The following is a 19,409-nucleotide window of genomic DNA, read 5'->3' on the forward strand; positions in this document are numbered from 1 at the left end:
ACACAGACACATACTGACTCAGAGCAGCAAAGACAAACACAGGCCTTGGACTGTAACAGCTCCACCTTACAGATTCATGTGACTCTCCAACCATCACCTGACTATCTCTCTCCTTTCTATGGAAGCTGCTTTCAGGCAGGGCAACCAGGGGAAGACTTGACCCGAAGTCAAATTTATGTTCAAGGAACGGAAGATATTCAGGAAGAGAGTACAGAGACTGTTTGTCTACGTGCTCTACCATCTTTAAAACATTTCAGCTCTACATCCATGTACCGCGGCAGGCTCACACAGATCGCTGACAACAACACAATATCTCCAGCCACTGATAAAGTGTGACTTCGACTGAACCCTGAGAGATAAAGGGAAGCCAACCTTTGGGACGGGAGGGGACAACTTCCAGTGGGCTGCACTCCAGAGTCTGTACCATGAACATGTCCTCATATTTACATGTGAATCCAGAGGTGAGTCAGAGAGGAAGCAGAAGGAGAACACTGTAATCAGTGAGTCACTTTGCATATCCAAACTTCCTTTTACAGGCAAGACAGGGGCCCTCCACTGTGTGCGACTAGCACCCTATGGTGGCCCAAGGTAAAGTGGGAGCCTCCCAAACAATATGGGGCACCGTGCAAAGAAGCATCAGTTTCTGCGCCTTGACACACTGCAGTTTTCAGAGTGCAATTGGATTAACTACACAGATTGATACCAAAAATCATAGCATTTCTGAAGCCCATTGGTCCCTTAAAATTAGTATTTTACCAAGTACACAATCACCAACATTACATTCCCAAATTTAAATGCAGCATTATTACATATTAACTTGGGGTTACAGACAAATATTACATCCAAACAATTCCAAATGCAACAGCTGGGCATTTTAATTCAGGCCTGGCCAGGCTTTGCATATTGCCATGGTGAGATGTCAACACGCTGACATGAGACGATATAAGTATCATTTTCCAAAGGACATATTCAACTGCCGCTTGTCTTGCCACACCCAGAGTAAACATATATCAGCCATATTCATATATGACATGACACCAGCACACACACCGCAGAGCGCTTACCTCAAACATGATACAGAGAGGAAGGGATGTGGACAAAAAACACAACAAGAACAGCTAATGCGTCTTGTTCTTACTATAATAGCTCTACTAGTAACTGATTAAACAATGCATCTAGTTACATACAAACCTGCAAGTATCGTAAGCTCCAGATCACACCACAAAATGTCTTAAAGTGTTTGAACTCACTATTGTGCACAGTCGATGAGCTGGTACTCATTGGACCTCTCAAAGCATGCCTTCACTCCTTCGTCGTCCCACAGCTTCTTTGCGTGATCAAAGAACTCCTGAGGAAAGAAAAAGAAAAAAGCGTTAAGGATCAGACATTTACAAATGACAACAAAATTAACGTACTATGTCTTGATGGGAAGGTCAGCAGATTTCAATTCATTCATACATGCATTATATGGTTCAAGCAGAATGCACGATCTTAGTCTAAAGTTATGAACGTCTTCCTCTGTGAGCTAATCTAAGTCCTTGTGCTTTACACGTAAAGCCCACTTTTATTTATGCAAAGACATTTTAACATGATCCCTTCAAGAGTGTTAAAATATAATTTTAAGGAAGTTCATTTAGACCTGCTAACAAAGGCCATATCCATGCCCACTAAGCAGACTATGTATTTTAGAAATGTTGGTGCATACAGTTAAGTATATCTTGTGATGAGTAACCTACGATTAACTAGTGTGCAGACATTTGAAAATCTGAACTTGTTGTTTAAAATGTGACTTAAAGTGGGTGAAACTCGTGCTGCCATGAAAACTGAGAAGCTCTATAACGAAAAGTCACAGAATGGTTTGCTAGTGCATTTATACAAAGATTTCTAAATGGTCTTACAGTTTTTCAACAACAGCTCTCAGTTGCACACAATACAAACAGAGCATACACACACACATCAGAGTTCCCGTTAGCCGGTAATTACCGGACAATGACCGGTAAAATATGCTGAAGTCCGGCAAATCTAAATCTCTCCGGTCAAAATGTCCGGTCAAAATAATTTTCCCTTAGCGCAATACCGCATCAGTTGCGCCACTTATGTGACAGACAAGAATAGTATGTGACAGACAAAAGAGTATGTGACAGACAAAAATTGTCAATTCTAATGTCTAACACTTAATGTGGAGAAAGAGATGTCCTGTATGGGTTGATTGTGCGTTGATCTGTTGGTAATGCCTCGGGGTTCCGGTGGGCATGTAAACAAATGCATAATGCTGCGCTATACTTTGTGGCCTCATCCGGTTGCATAGCGACGCTTATTGTTTAGGTGTCTTTTAACAAGCAGGTAGTCATATCATTAGCTAGAACTAGCTAGATCTGATCGATATGGACATAAATGCGAGTAAAGTCTAATCTGACAGGAGAGAGAGATCGGCTGCTGCTGACGAGTCGACACGCAGCTCTGCATGATCCCCTGCAGCGGCGAGCAGAGCAAAACACACTTCAGGTTAGAAAATCACACGTAGCTATTTTAATTACCTCTCAAACTACCTAAACTAGTTATAGATATGTTTAGTTTTACTGTCGGGTCACTCATTACTGGATCCGCGAGCTGCATGATACTGACGGGCTGTCAGGAGAAGGAGAGAGCGCTCCGTTTATTATTCCCGCGTTTTTGTAAATTACTGTACACTTTTGAATAATGTAGTTAATCTACTATAATTAGTTTGTTTAATGTCGAATCATATCAATTTGTTTTAAAGCTCAATAAATAACAAAGAAGACCTTTAACCGGCACTTATCTAATTTTGTCCGGAAGATTTCAACTTTAACGGACATGTTGACCGGCAAAAAAATATTCTAACGGGAACTCTGACACACATACATACAGAGCATACACACACACATACAAACAGAGCATACACACACACACACATACAGAGCATACACACACACATACATACAGTGCATACACACATCTGCCCGGCACAACCACTGTCTTGCACTGTTTGGTCAATGAGCCGTTTAACTAAAGCAACTTGGTGCCAAGGACTGCCGTTCATTATAAGGAGCAACGAGTGCATTAGAATATCTTTAGAATAGCATACGAACACTTTTAGCATTTCCTTAAAGGCATGGATCCACATTTTGGGAAACATGCTTATTTGTTTTCTTAACAGGATGTTCGTGTCTGTACCAACAGGCGTCATTCATAAAGTTGACATTCCAATAATAAATCAACATTTGAATGCTGCGCGGCTTTTTTGCTTTTTCTTTTATTGCATGTCTATGTATTTTGTCTAAGCCTTGTAGATCTGCACAGTCGCAGATAAAGATTAGGCTAAACCAGGGGTCTCCAACCTTTTTTAGGATGAGAGCTACTTTCAAAAAATAAAACAAGTCGTGAGCTACTGTTACTCCTCTTTTTTTTGTTTTTTGCAGTGTATATATTTAGCACATTTTAACATTATGATATGCTGACCTTTAACCTTTGTGTGCTGTTTGGGTCTGTGGGACCCGTTTTCAGTGTTTACTAAAAGAACATGTATTCAATTTAATTATTTTAACCTGCTTTATTTGGGGGTGGACCTCACCTCCTCTAGGGGGGTCCTCACCTCCTCTAGGGGGGTCCGGGGGCATGCAGCCCCGTGAAGATTTATTTTAAATGTTGAAGTGAAATGCATCAATCTGGAGCACTTTGAGCACAACATGAATTGATGGATACAGCTCTCAACACTCAGATGAAAGGGAGCTGTATACTTTTCAATAATCCAAACATCTTTAGAATATGATCACAACCAATAACAAACATTTCAACTTGATTATTCTTATCTTATGTTACCTAGTTAGCATTCTTTCTTTTTATTTATGCATATTTTACTAATCACTCCCCTTTTAAACAGTTTTTTTTTTTTTGCTGTCCTATAGTACACATTGGAATGATTTCTTACTTTATTTTTTACAACTATATTAAATAGATAAAGGTGTGCTCTCTCTAGCTCTCTCTAGCTCTCTCTAGCTCTCCCTGCCTCCCTCCCTAGCTCTCTCTCTCTCTCTCTCTGTCTCGCTCGCTCACAGAGGCTGTGTGCTCCTCCGTGGCGATGACGGCTTGCATTAAAAAATAATAATAAACATATTTGTAAAGTGGGGGGACACAAACAGGATTTTGAAAAGTGGGGGGGACATGTCCCCCCTGTCCCCAGTGGAAATTACGCCATGCGTGTGTGTGCGTCAAGTGCAATAAATATATATGCAAGTTGCAGCACACACACAGTAAAGCTCTGCCCCTCATGTGCTGTATAGGCTGGCACGACTAGGCTGTTCAATGGGGCTGATGTGTAGATTCTGCCTGAAGGAAAGGTCAAACTCCTTATGAAGCGGTGAGGTCCCGCTCCACATTGCTTTTCTTCCCGACTGCAACGCTGGTCCCGCAAATCAAGCAAGAACGTGATTGGTCGATATTCATTGTGGGGGGAGGAGGGGTGTTAGATAGATATAGAGTTGTAGTAAGTAGATAGAGTTCGCTATGATTGAGGTTTCGTTTATGCATAGGGTAGATTCTTTTAATTACATTTCCTTTTTTTTGTTTTGTGTATTTTTTACATTTTGGGTTTGCTTGACGAGCTACTTATTGAGGGCTTGCGAGATACCGGTAGCTCGCGATTGACGTGTTGGAGACCCCTGGGCTAACCTAATCATTGAATATTATAATCTTTGAAAATTCTACTTGTAGGATTGTTTCTGGCTCTTCTGATCCAAACATTTCCAAAAGCTTCAGAGCGTTTCAAGTCAAAATGTATAAAACAAAAATAGATGTATTCATTTGCAAAAATCACAACATGTTCTTATCTAACTAAATATATTGTGCTTCAATTCATATATTTATATCGGAGTGTTGCATTTAAAAAACAACATTTAACATTTGCTCTTGGTGTTTGTCGCACACAAAAAGAGGCAAGCACCTACGAGCTGTATTCATTGTAGGAAGTTGATTTCAATCAAAAAGATCGCAATTAATCAGTAAAATCCCTTTATTCAAATTGAGGATTTTGTTTTGGATGGAGTGATAGAGAGTGAAAATAAAGTGACATTCATTACACCGCTTGTACTATACACATGTAGCTGGAGTAGTAATATGATTAGCTTAGCTTAGCATAGCATACAGAGTGGAAGCAGGAAGAAACATGTAGCCTGACTATATCTGACGTGAAAAAAATACAACTACCAACAAATGCTGTAAATATTTTTGAAGGTGAACAACAGTCCAGAACAGTGTTGTCAAAAAAAGTTTGCCATGTTTGTTTCAATACCATCTAATCTCTAAATGTAACTACACAACAACATAAGCTTACAGAACCAATCCAGCAATGTGCAGCCAGAGACTCTGAACAAGGAAGTAAGAGGATAAATACACTGGTGTTTATCAAGAAATAGATCCAGTACGTGAGTCTCCCTAAAATCACACATTTTCACATTTCTGTGTTTGTGCTGAGTACAAACCAGCACTTGTGAAGACTAGAGTAACTAAGTTACAATTGGTCAGATGAATGCTCTTCAAACTGCTGGCCACTTTTTCTTAATTTGAACAGCTTCTTACATATTGCCTTTCTTAGGAAAATAGATACACATTAAACTTAAAGTAACATCCTTCTAATAAGGTCACTCTAAAAAGTGTTTGAATGCAGCCCTGCCTTATATATCTGCACAAATGAGATACTTTTTGATCTAATGTTTCAAAAAAGTTCAAGAAAAACTATTAACACTGAATGCAGTAACTTGAATACTTGCTATTAATTACTCTGCCACTGCTCATAGAGACAGAGGGAGGTGGTATGAGTTCTCATTCACTTCCTCGATAGATCCAACAGTTCCTGAATTTCAACTCATGACTTTCTGATCACAAGGTCTCCTCTCTGAACTGTAACCTAAAGCAACAAAGGTGGTACACTATGAAGTCATAACTTAATTGTGCTCACATTCAGCTAACATTTGAGAAACCGTAAATCAAATCTCCTAAAATATACAAATAGAGCTTCGCCAATCCAGCCGTGCAAACTCCATCCAAAGGCTACATGATGCTGTAACACACGTCTCAGTGGGAGCTTTATGAGGGGAGCTCGTCTTATCAATGACTTTAAAACATTTCCCAGGACTCTCTGTATGCCCTAAACAAAGATGATTGGGCTAATATCCCTCGTCGCCTGCTACTGTGCACATGTCTTTCCGATGGGCTCCTCCTCTAGCCTGGAACCACCACATGACTCTCTGCACTCCTCGCTCTGACTGGGGAGAGGGTGAAAGTAGCCCCGAACCAGAGAGAGCGATGGAGAAGGAGCCTGATAAATGATCACATGCTCGGGGAGATCTCCTCTCGGCAGATCCGGTGATTAACTTCGACATGGAGGAAATCCACTGAAGTCTCACAGAGAAAGAGACGTTAATAATTGTTTACTTTTATTTGTTACAGATGAATATAGGCTCACGCTTCAGGCAAAAAGTCAAGAATAACCGTAACATGGATGCTATCATGTTAAGGGTGTACATTCAAGTGTGACACATTAACCCTCCATCCGTTTAATTTAAGTTTTGTACACACCAAACTTGTGATTATCAAAGAAAATGGGGCCATGTTTGCTCTCTCGCCTGTATTTGCTTCCACGTCTGTTACAGTCAAACTTTCACCTCAACTAATATCAATAAGATTCACAGCGCTGATTACATTCTTCTGCTATTGGTTCTGCAGGTCTCGACAATTTGTTTTACCCTGGAAGACGTGGAGAGGCTTCAAAACCTAAAAGAAGGCCCCGACAAAGCTAGGAAGCGTTGGGACTGGATAGAGGGAGGACGAGGGTTAGAGGGTGGAAGGGGCAGAGGGGGGGGGGGGGGGGGGGGGGGGGGGGGGGGGGGGGGAAGCAGAGTATGGTCCTCAGGGCTCTTTTCCACAGAGGCGTGTGACACTGGGCCTTTGAATAAATGCAGTGTGTGCTGCAGTGCCCTACAGAGGAACTGATAACACGGAAAGAGACCAGGAGGGAATTTGCTTTAACACAAGCTTTTTTAACTCTTTCCTGTGCTCTTCCCAGTCCACTCCCCTCCATCACCAGATGCTGATTCTCTGGTGGCTCTGCCGCTTGGACACATTCTTACTTCAGCCTAATGTTAATCAAGTGTGTGATGTAATATTTCACTTGAATCATATAGGACAGGCTGACACAGGGAACAAAATGGCCTGAATCTGATTTGACTTAGCAAAACAAAAGTTGTGGAGCAAATGGCTTGCATCTTCCGTCGCGAGGGGACACTCAAATTCCTTTGGGTAAAGTTTTGAAGAGACCTTTGGTCTTAGAGCAAAATGTACAGCCACTAATCTCAAATCCCTCCATACACAGCCAGACATATAAACAGCTAGCTGCTCAGTAAACCATCAACACTGCATGTATTGGATCTGAAAGGAATATCTGTTTAGATAATGGTCACCCAGAACAGAGAGAGATCTGACTTTCATGGGTTACCTCAGTCATAAAAAGAAAAAGAGTACAGAGAATGTAGCTATATTAAAAAAAAAAAAGTCAAAGCCAATGAGAGAGCGACTGTTTTGACACTGTTCATCTTTCATAACATGGTACCAAGAAATGGAGCAGCCCTACATGCCACCCTTTGGCCCCACATTGCTGATCTTCAGGTAATACATTTGAGGAAAGAACACACTTCCTGAACTGAAGCTGTTCATCATAAAGAAATCACCAAGAAGCTAACGACGAGGCAATGCTATAGACGTGTAACCCCTGTACGGCTGTAGTGAGGAACACAAGCAGCAAAAGCAGGTCACGTTCAATAGAAATAGAAATTGGATGGCAAACTGTCATCAGAGTTTAGAGGCCAACATTGAATAAAAGGTACAAACTCACTGACAGTTGCTGGTGTGCACACATTTAGCCATGGTGTACATTTTACACCATTCATTGGTGCAGTTATTCTGAATCGTAACACAAAAATAGATCAGTATTTTGGGGATCTTGCTGAACATAATATGAAGTTCACCTTCCACAACATACTGTAATTCTTATCTTGATTAATAAGCCCTTAAAAACAACTTGTGTGGACTTAATCCTTGTATTTTTGATGAGTGTATCTAAATACCATGAACAGGTCTAAAATGTTAACTCAATAGTTAGTGACTTGCTTGTTTTAGCATTAAAAGGAAAGGCTTACAGTACATGTAGGCTTTAACATGTCCGACGGAGGGAAAGCTACATTGTGTGAAAACAGGGGCTCATTTGAATTTGCTCCACTTCAGTCGACAGACACCGTCGGGTGGCTAGCATAGCTACCACAGTGACATTTGTTTCCATTTGCATAGACAACCGTTTGTGTTGGTGCTTTATTTTTCCATAGGCCCACTGTTATCCCAAGTTACTGCAGGGAAATATTTTACAAAAAGAAAAGGATGCTTTGATGAGAGTACAGACAAGCAAAGCTAAGCCATGCGGTTTACATAAGAAGTCAAAGGGGAAATGGTTGTCTTAAAAAACATACAAGTCATAAAGAAAAATGCAAAGGAAAATCTACTCTACTAAAAACTTTTGGAAATGTAGCTAACACTTCCAGGCCTATTTTGTTGTATGGAGGCATTAATATTAATGATCTATCTTGTCATGTGACTATATTCCATGGGAGTACACCAACAAACTATAATCATACAGGAAGAAATCCAATACATGATCACATAGAAGAGACACCATCTTCTCCACCTACAGCACCTTTACAAGACTCATGACTCAGGGGCCGGCAGCTATAGTTCTGATGCTAGTCGCCTTCCTATTTGACTAGCCAGACAGAGCCCGCCCCTAATTATGCTATCACATCAACTTATAATGCCCAATAAAGTTATATAATTTGATAAACAACTATATTTGTTCAATTGATACCGCAAAAACATGTCAATAAATGATAAGGTTGAGTCAAGCCTTCATGAAAGAAGGCACTGAACATAGCAGAGATTTGGGATTAACAATTAAAGGATTGTTTGAATGACCTAAAGTGTCCGAAGAATTTAAAATTCAGAGATTAGTTGGTTTCAGAAAACCTTCTTAAAAAGAAAAGGTTTTTAAGGAAAAGTTGCAGCCAATAAAAAGTTAGTCGAGTGACTCATCTCCATGGTCATATGCAGTCAAGCATTTTAGCAACACTTTGATATGGTCTAAGTAACGTATGTCATATGACAAAGTTATTGTGATTGTGCTGTCAAAACTAGAAGCAAACGATTAGTTGATGAGTCGATTGAGAGAAGAATAATTCAATAACCTATATAATTCTGAGTAACTTTTGAAGCAAAAACTTTATTTAACTTTTTATTTGACACATTTGAATGTAACCACTTTGGCTTTGGGATCCTGTGATGAACATGTATCCCAATTGTCATGTATCTATCACTCTCACTCTTTCCATCGAAATATATACAAAGCATGTCAATCAGGGAAATGTAGGAAGTCATAGAATATTGTCCTCTTCTGTTTCCCATCCACGGCTATAACAATTACTACATCTTATTGCCATGTATTGAACATAATGCTTATCAATGAGAAACGGTTTGCCGGTTAGATAAATGATCTTGGTTCACCATGACATCATCTCTCACAAAGTTTCCGGGTAAAACATACTTCCACATTTCACAGCGGCGCCAACAGGTGAAAGCCACAGGTTTAGTGATTGGCCGTGTTCCCGCGCTGCTGTATTGGGTATCATGCCTGGTGGCACTAAGTGACAATGTAGTGGTGACACTGACGGCACAAGTGAAGCCTGAGACTGATGACAAGCACAGACACTCCAAACAGAGCCATGTTGTTCGTTTGGCCTGGCCCGGCCTGGGAACTCTCCCCATGGCCCGACCCTCACACAGCATCCACTGCTGCCCTGTTAACACTCTCACTGTGGGCCCTGTCAGGAAATTATCAACCAAATCTTTTTAATGGATATTCTCGTGATGTAAATAAAGTAGCTGAGAGGGAAACATTATGCAAAGATGTAAGATAGCAATGCAAACACTAACCCACTTTAAAGACAAAGCAGTGAAGGGATGGTATGGATAAACCTGAATATGACCTCGACTTTGAGGCCTAGTTATAAAAGTCATATTCCATATTGTGGCAAAAGTAATATGTATTCATCTGCAACAACTCCAAACTTTACTCAATATTGTCCCAAAGAAAATAATATAGGATGCAGCAAATGTTATCATCCCTATTCCTTAAAATCAAAATGTCTTAAAACCGAAGCTTCCATCTTGAAATGACTCGCTTTCAATAAAATGAATTAATAAATTTGAAAAATGTTGATACATTTCCATTTTCAAAACCCGAAAATATTTTGTTTACAATATTTGAAAACAAAAATATGCAACAAATCCGCAAACTGGAGAAGCTAGAAATCAGGATATTTGACATACAGTTACTCAAAAAGTTTCCAAAATAGTTCCTGATTATTGACTTATGGAAGAATAAACTAATAGTTTCAGATCTAATGGACAATATTTTGTATTTTAAAAGAAAACAAATGTGTTTGCAATTGCTCTGGGATCATTGTCGACTCCAATACAACCAACAGCAAAAGTTCAGATCAATACTCCAAAAAGAGACGAACCCAGTACTTGATTAATACATGATCACGTGTTAATAGTTCCCATAGAAGGCCAACTGTTTTAACAACAAATAAATACAAAAGTCAGTCTTCAAATAGTGTATCTACAGCTCGGTCATTCCTGTTTTGCAATGCTACACAGCTGTTTTCAAACAAGGAAGACTTTCAAAATTATGTAAAACATCACCTACATTTCCAGCACATGACCTCGCACTATCGAATGCCTGATCCCATACTGAAAAGAATCCCATGTGCTCTAACTCGCCTCCACATCCATACAGAACATCTGCTCCGGCTACAAAAGGCGATCAAACCTTTGACAAGCACTTAAATCAACTAACTGCTGATTCATACAAGTACGTTTTCATTTCCATTTAAAACCATATAACTCCCAGGAGAAAAAAACAATGCCCTCTGATTTGTTGATTTAAAAAAAAAAAAAGAGCCCACAACATCATAAAAGGAATAAATTAAAGAATAGAGGCAACATTAGGTCTGTTATAGGAAAATTGCATCTGCCATCATTGAGCTCTATCAGCAAGATCTACATTGTTTGACGTAAAACAAAAACGCTCTGGTCACACATCATCCAACACCCACACAAACACAAATTCACATTAATAAAGACAAAATAAGCACATATGTACTACCACTCATATCCACATCTGCAAACAAACTTGATGAACGTCTTACCTGCGAGTAGTCAAAGTCGGAGAGGGGTGCTATGCTTTTGATGTATTCGATTCTGAATTGGTCCTCTGGGTTGGCTAGCGGGACAGGGGGTATTAAAGTGCTCATCGCAGACACTATAGTCTAGTCAAAGCAGAAGTTATGGGAGAAAACAAACAAACAAAAAAGCATTAAGAGGGGTGAATACATGAAAAAAGGCCTGTATAATAATAATCAGTACAATGTGATTGCAGTTGATGTAACAACAGAGACGTTGACCCCATTCGGGAAGTGATACAGATCAAACTTACCACTATGGCATCCTTCACGTTTTTCCGAATATCTTGGATTTTCTGTTTCTTTTCTCTGCATGGGGAGAGAGTAGATGTGCAGGGAAGGAGTTACGAAAACATCAACCAAAGCAGACCACAAAAGATGAATCAAGCTAGTAATAAATAAGAATAGGGGTTGACTGTATTCTTATAACATGTATACATACATTACAGGTGTCCAAGCTTGGACTATGCACCAGGTAACAAGGAAATACAGCATGGTGTTCAGTAAAATGCTAAAGTAATGGAATATGAGGTGTTGTAGTTATGATTGTCTTCATTTTTTGTATCTTAAAAAAATGCTAGATAATGCCTCCTGTCCTCTTAAAATCCAGCCTCCATGTTACATATACAGTGGGCTTTCATACAGTTACAGGACTCTTGACATGTACTAGGCCTGTTTAAAAAAGACCACTGGTAAGATCAATGCCATGCAAGGCCTTGCAGCAAAACAAATCATCAATAGGCCTGTGTCGATCACAACCTTTCACCCTCTCTTACATGAAACAGGAAACGGTGAATTATTTGGCATCTGTGTGACACTGAGATCATCACATATGTATGATAACTGTACATGTACACGAAAAAAAGGAGGAAAAGGCAGAGAGACAGAGAGAGGAGGGGGGAAAGATATTAGCTGCTTTGCATGGGATACTGGGCCCAACAGGCGCTGCAGTGCCTGGGGAAAATCCATTCACAGGCCTCCACAGTGTTATTCATTAGGAGGGAAGCCATAAGCATTAATATGTTTTTTTAAGGCGTTAATGTCGCTATGTTATATTAAAAAAGAAAGCACTCACTCCGCGTTGAAGCCGTTGACGTGTAGAATCCTCATCTGCTTCACAATGGTGCTTTTTCCGGACTCTCCCGCACCTTTCGACCAAAGAAACACATGAAAATATCACCAACCACGAACAGGGGACATCCGGGTTATCGTTAAAACACATACATGTTTTTTGGAAATGAAGCCTTCCATCAATATCCACCCCCATGACATATTATTATTGCAAGCGCTGTCAAATGGGGCTACGTGTTCGGTAAACGAAAAGGGATTAGCTTTCAGATAGCCATCAACCTTACCCAGTAATAAGAGCCTGTGTGTGGCTTTATACGCTTGTCTTTCCTTTTGCAACTGTTTTTCTATCTTTTTATTCGCCTCTCGTTGTGCCTTTTCGTCGATGCGTTGATCTTCAGTCTTGCTGTTGCCCAAACAACCCATCTTCCGTCGCCCTAACCCCCTTCCTTGTGGAATCGTAAAAAAAAAATTATATATAAAAAAATATAAAATAACACCCGGGTTGATTCTGCGGTTTAAAAATAGCAATACTGTAAAATAAAAAAAGGAAAAAAAAAATCTCTGCGAGTCGTCTCCGTCGTAAGGGGAGAGGAATATGTTCCCCCGTTACAATTCCGCTTTTAGCCGCAGCCAACCGTCATCCAAACCGTGTGTCAGTGTACAAACCGACGGACATTAATGGCTCGGTTTTTACAAAGAAATATCAAAAATACATATAAATAAAGAAGAGAGAGGGTTTCTCAATTTCTGGGAATCCAGTCAACTGTTCCTATCGCGTCTCTCCAACCCCTCTCTTCTCTCAGTGTTTTTTTTCTATCTGAATTTCTATCTGTCTCTTTAACTCAGCACTGCCTCTCTCTGTGGCTCCAGGAAGTAGCCGTGGACCGTGGTGGTGGTGGAGGTGGAAAACAAACTAACAGCGTTAAACTGTAACATTAACAACCCGTACTGATATAGCATTTTATAACTTGTGTGAAAAAAGGGAGAGGAGCCATTCCCGATTTAGTCCGTCGCTATTCTGCTATCAAACTAAACGGCAAAGGGGGTGGAGGTGGAAACCCGGACGCCTCTGTCTGTGTGCTGGTTTAACAGAGGGGCTGGGTCTCTTCTTCTTCTTCTTGTTGGCTTCCAGTCAGTGAGGTGGCCCTGACCCAAACTGGCAACCCATTTACAGTGTGTGTGTGCACTGGGCTTTACCTATCTGTAGTTTACACATTACAGGCCTGGGGGCCATCATTGTAGTCCTTGAGAGAATGAGGACTACTCGTACGTGTTTGAGGAAGTACTCGGATCATTTACTTAAAGTGAAACAACTTCAATGTGCAATAATGTAGATACAACTAAAACAAAACAAACAAAACCTTCTGTTGTGTAAAGTAACTAAGTACATTTACTCAAGTACTGTACACTTTCCAGGGACTTGTGTTTACTTGTAATTAAGTACATTTACAACTTTACTTACTGAAGTACAAATGTGAATGTTCTTTCTCTTTATACATTACAGGCCTGGGGGCCATCATTGTGGTCAGTGAGAGAATGAGGACTACTCGTACGTATTTGATGAAGTACTCGGATCATTTACTTAAAGTGAAATAACACCAATGTGGCATAATGTAGATAAAACTGTTGGGCACAGTGGTGTGAAGTAACTAAGTGCATTTAATCAAGTGCTGTACTTAGGTACAATTTTCATGGATTTGTTTCCCTACTTTGTACTTCTACCTCACTACAATTCATGGGTAAATATTGTAATTTTACCCCACACGTGTATTTACACCCTTCATTTATGTAGTAACTTTGCAGATATAGATGAATGATAAACAATAAGATCAACAATTAAATAAAATGGATTAAACTCACTAGCTACCCTGCAGTATACAAAGTCATTTAAACTTGCTGCACCTTTAGCAGCTTTGCTAAACACATCAATACATCAATAATAATACAAAATATAATATATATATATATATATGATTGTGAAATGGGCTAATCAGCATAATGAGTACTTTTACTTTTTGTACTTGAAGTAAGCAACAAAATAAACGTATACTATTAAAAGTAAATGTATTCGTTATGCAGAAAAGGGCCATTTTTAGAATAATAAATATTACAGGCATGCAGCTGGTAAAGGTAGAAATAGTTTTAAATACTTGATACTCTGCCGGTAGCTTAATCTATAATAATTCAACATAATTTACTAGCTGATTTGTATTAAGGGGCAGTAACAATCTGAATCTGTTAATTGTGATGTTGAATAAATAGTGGGGTACAGTATTGGAGTAAAAGTACAAAGAAGCATAAAATGGACTCAAGACTAAAGTAAAAGTATCTCAAATTGAGCTTAAGTGAAGTACTTAGTTTCATTACATGACTGTGAATACCACCATTTATAAATACTGAATATAAATACAATTTAATTAACATTTTGATGTGATAGATTGACCTACCCTGCAGCAGGAGTGGAAGAACTATAGGTAGTAATAAGAAAGTAAAAGTAAGTATTCTCTGGTGTACACATACTTACTTTTATCCTTTTGCTTTTAAAGCATGATATTTATATTCAAATTATTGTTTTCACTTTGTTGTATATGCAATACATAGTGAAAGTAAAACTACAGTAAAGGATCTGAGTACTTATTCTCTTTCTGCAGGAAAGACAGTGAAATAACCAAACTTTTCTTAATGTGGGACTTTCAGAGTTGGCATGTAGACATAGATGTATTAAAGTAATAGATTATGCATCATGCAAACCCTTTACAAAAATTGATTCAATCTTTCATCTGCTTATGTACCCTTGAGCAAGATGCAGAGACCCTGCAACACTGTACTGGCATGAAACGAGTATTCCCCAAAATCATAAAAATACCAAGGCTGTGTAGTATGGCGTCTTATTTAAGAGTGTTCTGATACTATAGGAAATAAAATGTGCATTATGTTTGATTATGCCTTCATAAAGTCATAATATATCACTATTAACTCAAGACTAGAGCAGCAAGTCAGCCAAGTGATTATTTGTCATTTTTCTATCAAAAATTGCCAAAAATATGCTGTTTTTATAGCCTTTCAATAATATGGACATATTTTGATTAAACTGAATATCTTTGTATTTTTGGCTGATAAAACAATACATTATAAAAAAACTTAGTTGCCGCTCTACTAAAAACAACCACAGGACAAATGATTTGTCATAGGAGCCCTTAATTTAGGAGTTAGTCAATTATCTTACTTTATTTGTCATGTTTTTATTTCAAGAGTTTATGCACCAGAACCACTACACTCCAGTAGTGCAAGTCATGCTTCAGCCGATAAGGAGAAAACTGTCACTGTTGTGAGTTTTGTCTGACATTTATGTTTAGCTTGCTGTGGCTTTGCTCGAAACTAGGCCAACATGGGGTGTGGGTTTGTACAGGTTTGTCTTTACAGTAACCAACATTGCACTTTACATGCACACTACCATTGTGTGCTATTGGAGGAAGCAGTAACTGATATATTGTCATTATCCATGTCTCTGTCAGTATGTGTGGGACAGAGAATTAAGCCTTTTTCATTCAAGAGCCACTGGTCACAGTTAGTAGGCCTGCCTTAGCAATAAAGCTAATGCTAGGCTAACATACAACACAACACTTTGTATTGAGGTCAGAAACAAAGTTATATATGTTCTGTACTGTATGCTATGAAAAACAACCATAGATCACCTTAGAAGCATGAGGCGACCGTGAATGATTATGTGTGTAACAAGGAGTGTGCTGTTATTGTCTCCATTATGCAAACACAAAGCAAATACTAGTTTAATGTAGTGAAATAATTGCAACAAAGTTGTGCGGCATGCAAATCACAACTGGAACCCTCACTTCACCTTTAGTAGTGTGAAAATATTAAAACCACCAACCCCTCCACACCCACATTATAAAAAAAAAACAGTCTCCCTGCCTCAGAAAGCAAGGTCAAAACAAGAAACTGGCCCACATCACTCTCTAGTGGTGAGAGGCAGAACCACACACAGCGCCCTGTGAATTAAACAGAATCAGGTTTTGTTGCATAAGTTGTCAACTTTTTAGGAAGAACTATCTTTTTTTAACCTTTAGCTTGCTGCGGCTTCCTCTTAACTAGACTTTAAAAAAGGGTGTGTTTGTTTTAAAGATTGGTTGAGGTTAATCTGATTTGAAATGAATCTGCTAAAGAGGAGAAAAGTAACTCTGTGCCAACAATCTGAGTTTAAGATGTGTATGTTTGAGCTAGATTTTATGACAGTACATCCAATTTGGAGGACATTCATAGTTCAGTTTGCAACCTACATAAGTGAGGTGTGGGAACTTGGAGCATCGTGTTTAAATATGCTCAATGGTGGAAGGAGTACTTAAGTCAAATAATAAATAATAATACAAAATATATGACATTACTCGCTTAAAATAACTTTAATGGTGCAGCTGGTAAAGGATTCAAAAGCATATTTTAACTTCTGTATTGACCTAATAATTATATACTTCTTAATCAAAAATCAAAATGCATCACTTAACAAAAACAAAAAGCCTAAAGTTGCATACAATGGCAACAATCAAGTAAAGACCAAGTATCTCAAATGTTTACTTAAGTGTGCTACTTGATTTAATTAACTTAGTTACATTCCTACACTGCATATACTGATATTTAACTGTTAACAGCAATTTGCATAGAGATAATATTGTATTCTTCAATGAGAAAGAAGGAGTATGTGTTTTTATACACATTTTTAACAAGGTCAATTAATTTTTTGGGGGTAAAACCACATCAAATAGAACATATTATTTAAATCAGATTATTTGTATGTCTTCCAACTTGTCTAGAGAGCTTTAAACTATCATCACAACTTGTGTAAGTAATAGTTGGAAGTTATCTCTCATGATTAATGTCTCTGTCAGTATGTGTGCATGTGTGCAGTGTTGGAAAGTGTTTAAAGTAAACACAGCGATACTAAGACCTAAAAATACTCGATTGCAAGTCAACTCTGTTTTCAAGATGTCTTTACTATTCTCAGACTGATAGTGGCCTGTACTGCAAAATGGAAACCACAAAGGCCCGTTTTCCTTTTGGCGTTTTTGCAAAATGATTGCACTCTAATGAAAACATTAAATACAGTCAAATACATTGCCAGGTAAAAAAGGTGTTTTGCCAGTGAACTGTTACAATAAACCATTAAAGTGTTATTTTCCATGTATAAATCTTCCATGTTCTTTCAATAGCAGCGGCTGTATTTGAAGCATGTACTGTAAAAACAAGGCAGACCTCCAAATGATATCCAGCTAAGATTAGCCTCTCTGGTTCTTTTTTTTTAGCTGCTGAAAGGACCTTTATGGCACTCTCTTAAGCGGCAGAGGCTCATGATAAAGACTAAATCATACAGTAAGCAAAAAACCTGGAGAATAAACACAGTCCAATGTCCTTCTAGTGTGGTGTGGTTCACTTTGTATCTGCTATCAGTATCATAAATGTGATGATAATTCATACTCCAGTACATCCTGTTGCTCATTACATGAACCTGGAACTGTGTTAGTAGCAAAGTTCAGCAATGGTCAATGATACAACCAATTCAGAACAAAGCAAAGTTCACCTTAGTCTACTGGTATTGAAGGGAAGGGCTCTACAGTATGCACCAGTGAGTTAGATTTCTTTGAAATACATGGCTTCACATGCAAAAAAATGCCACAAAAAAACAACAAATTGTGAAAATCAGTGACTTTAAACTGGCTATTCATTGGCTCGCCTGCATCAGCTCTAGCGAGTGCACTTCATTGTTAGCAACCTGTTGTTCAGGCTCATGAATGGTGATAAGGCTGAGATATGAAACAGCAAGTTAAGGCTACTAGGAAAGCTATAGCAGATATTATCAAAGGCCTGTAGCAAATCTGATCCAGGAGACATAACAATGAAGTCACTTCCTATCAAATAAATAACCAGAACTTACATTCTAGGTACCGACACTGTATGTGAATCTATAAATAGGAATTCAGATTTATAATCAGTTATTTATCGCAGTTTTACAAGCATTTTAGACTTATGGTGCCTTTAAATAGGACAGCGTTTCACAAAGTAAAGTCCATATTAGGTAGATTGAGGCTGTGGCTCAGTGGGATAGTGCGCTGAACTTAGTGCGCTGAACTTTGAATCAGGGGATAGCAATTTCGAGTCCCACTACAGTGAGCATGTCGTTGTGTCCCTGGGCAAGACACTTCACCCCAAATTGCTCCTGTGGGGATTGTCCACAGTATTGAATGTATGTAAGTCGCTTTGGATAAAAGCGTCTAACAAGTGACATGTAATGTAATGTAATGAAATCTTAACTGATAATAAATATAGCATGTACTTGACTTGAACTCTACCCTATTTAGATTAGCATTAAACATTGTGCTTCGCTTTAAAAGACGAATGAACTACCTTGATTTATTTAATATTGAATAGGCTTCTAAAATACTTAAATATGAGCCTGGACTTTTTGGGGCCCCTAAGATAAAAAGATTATATATCACAATATCAGTTAACCTGGCAACATTTGAAATAAATAAGAGAAGTATTCATGCTCTCTCAAATGTATATATATATATATATATATATATATATAATAAATAGAACACGATGTTGAGCCATCAAGGTAGTAAAAGCGACAGCGTTATACATCCACAAGCCTTGTGGTCTAACACTACAAAGGACAGCGGGCTCAAGCTTTATTTCTGTCTTGTATTAGTTTCTAAGGGACCCAAAAGTTTTGTATCACATTTAATATCTATTATTTAATTATGTTGTTAATAAATCAATTGGTTGTATTTAAAATGTAAAAAAATAAGTATAAAATGCCTGTCAAAATGTTTCCAAAAAGATCATGTAAATATATTAATATTTGAGAAGTTGGAACCAGTAAAGGTTTGGCACCGTTACTCTACAGATAATTGCATGTTGTATTTTCAGCTCTATAATATATATATATAAGCCTGTGAGAGATATTTA

The 19,409-nt window shown here is 38.5% G+C and overlaps 1 protein-coding gene across 2 annotated transcripts in view; it reads right to left on the reverse strand.

The window, feature by feature from the left end:
- The window catches only part of gnal (guanine nucleotide binding protein (G protein), alpha activating activity polypeptide, olfactory type), a 48,054-nt gene that overhangs the window by 24,100 nt on the left and 4,545 nt on the right, over positions 1 to 19,409 (reverse strand). Inside the window, exons 1-5 of one of the 2 annotated variants that reach the window (XM_034153079.1) lie at positions 12,716 to 13,503; positions 12,436 to 12,508; positions 11,615 to 11,669; positions 11,328 to 11,447; positions 1,251 to 1,348 (exon numbers count right to left, since the gene is read on the reverse strand). In XM_034153079.1, the coding sequence (XP_034008970.1) occupies positions 1,251 to 1,348; positions 11,328 to 11,447; positions 11,615 to 11,669; positions 12,436 to 12,508; positions 12,716 to 12,854 (485 nt within the window). In that variant the 5' untranslated portion in view covers positions 12,855 to 13,503. Of the gene's footprint in view, positions 1 to 1,250; positions 1,349 to 11,327; positions 11,448 to 11,614; positions 11,670 to 12,435; positions 12,509 to 12,715; positions 13,504 to 19,409 lie in introns of those variants that run through there. The other variant, XM_034153078.1, reaches the window with a different exon arrangement.

The sequence above is a fragment of the Trematomus bernacchii genome, unplaced genomic scaffold, assembly GCF_902827165.1.
Source record: "Trematomus bernacchii unplaced genomic scaffold, fTreBer1.1, whole genome shotgun sequence".
NCBI classification, from domain to species: Eukaryota; Metazoa; Chordata; class Actinopteri; order Perciformes; family Nototheniidae; genus Trematomus; species Trematomus bernacchii.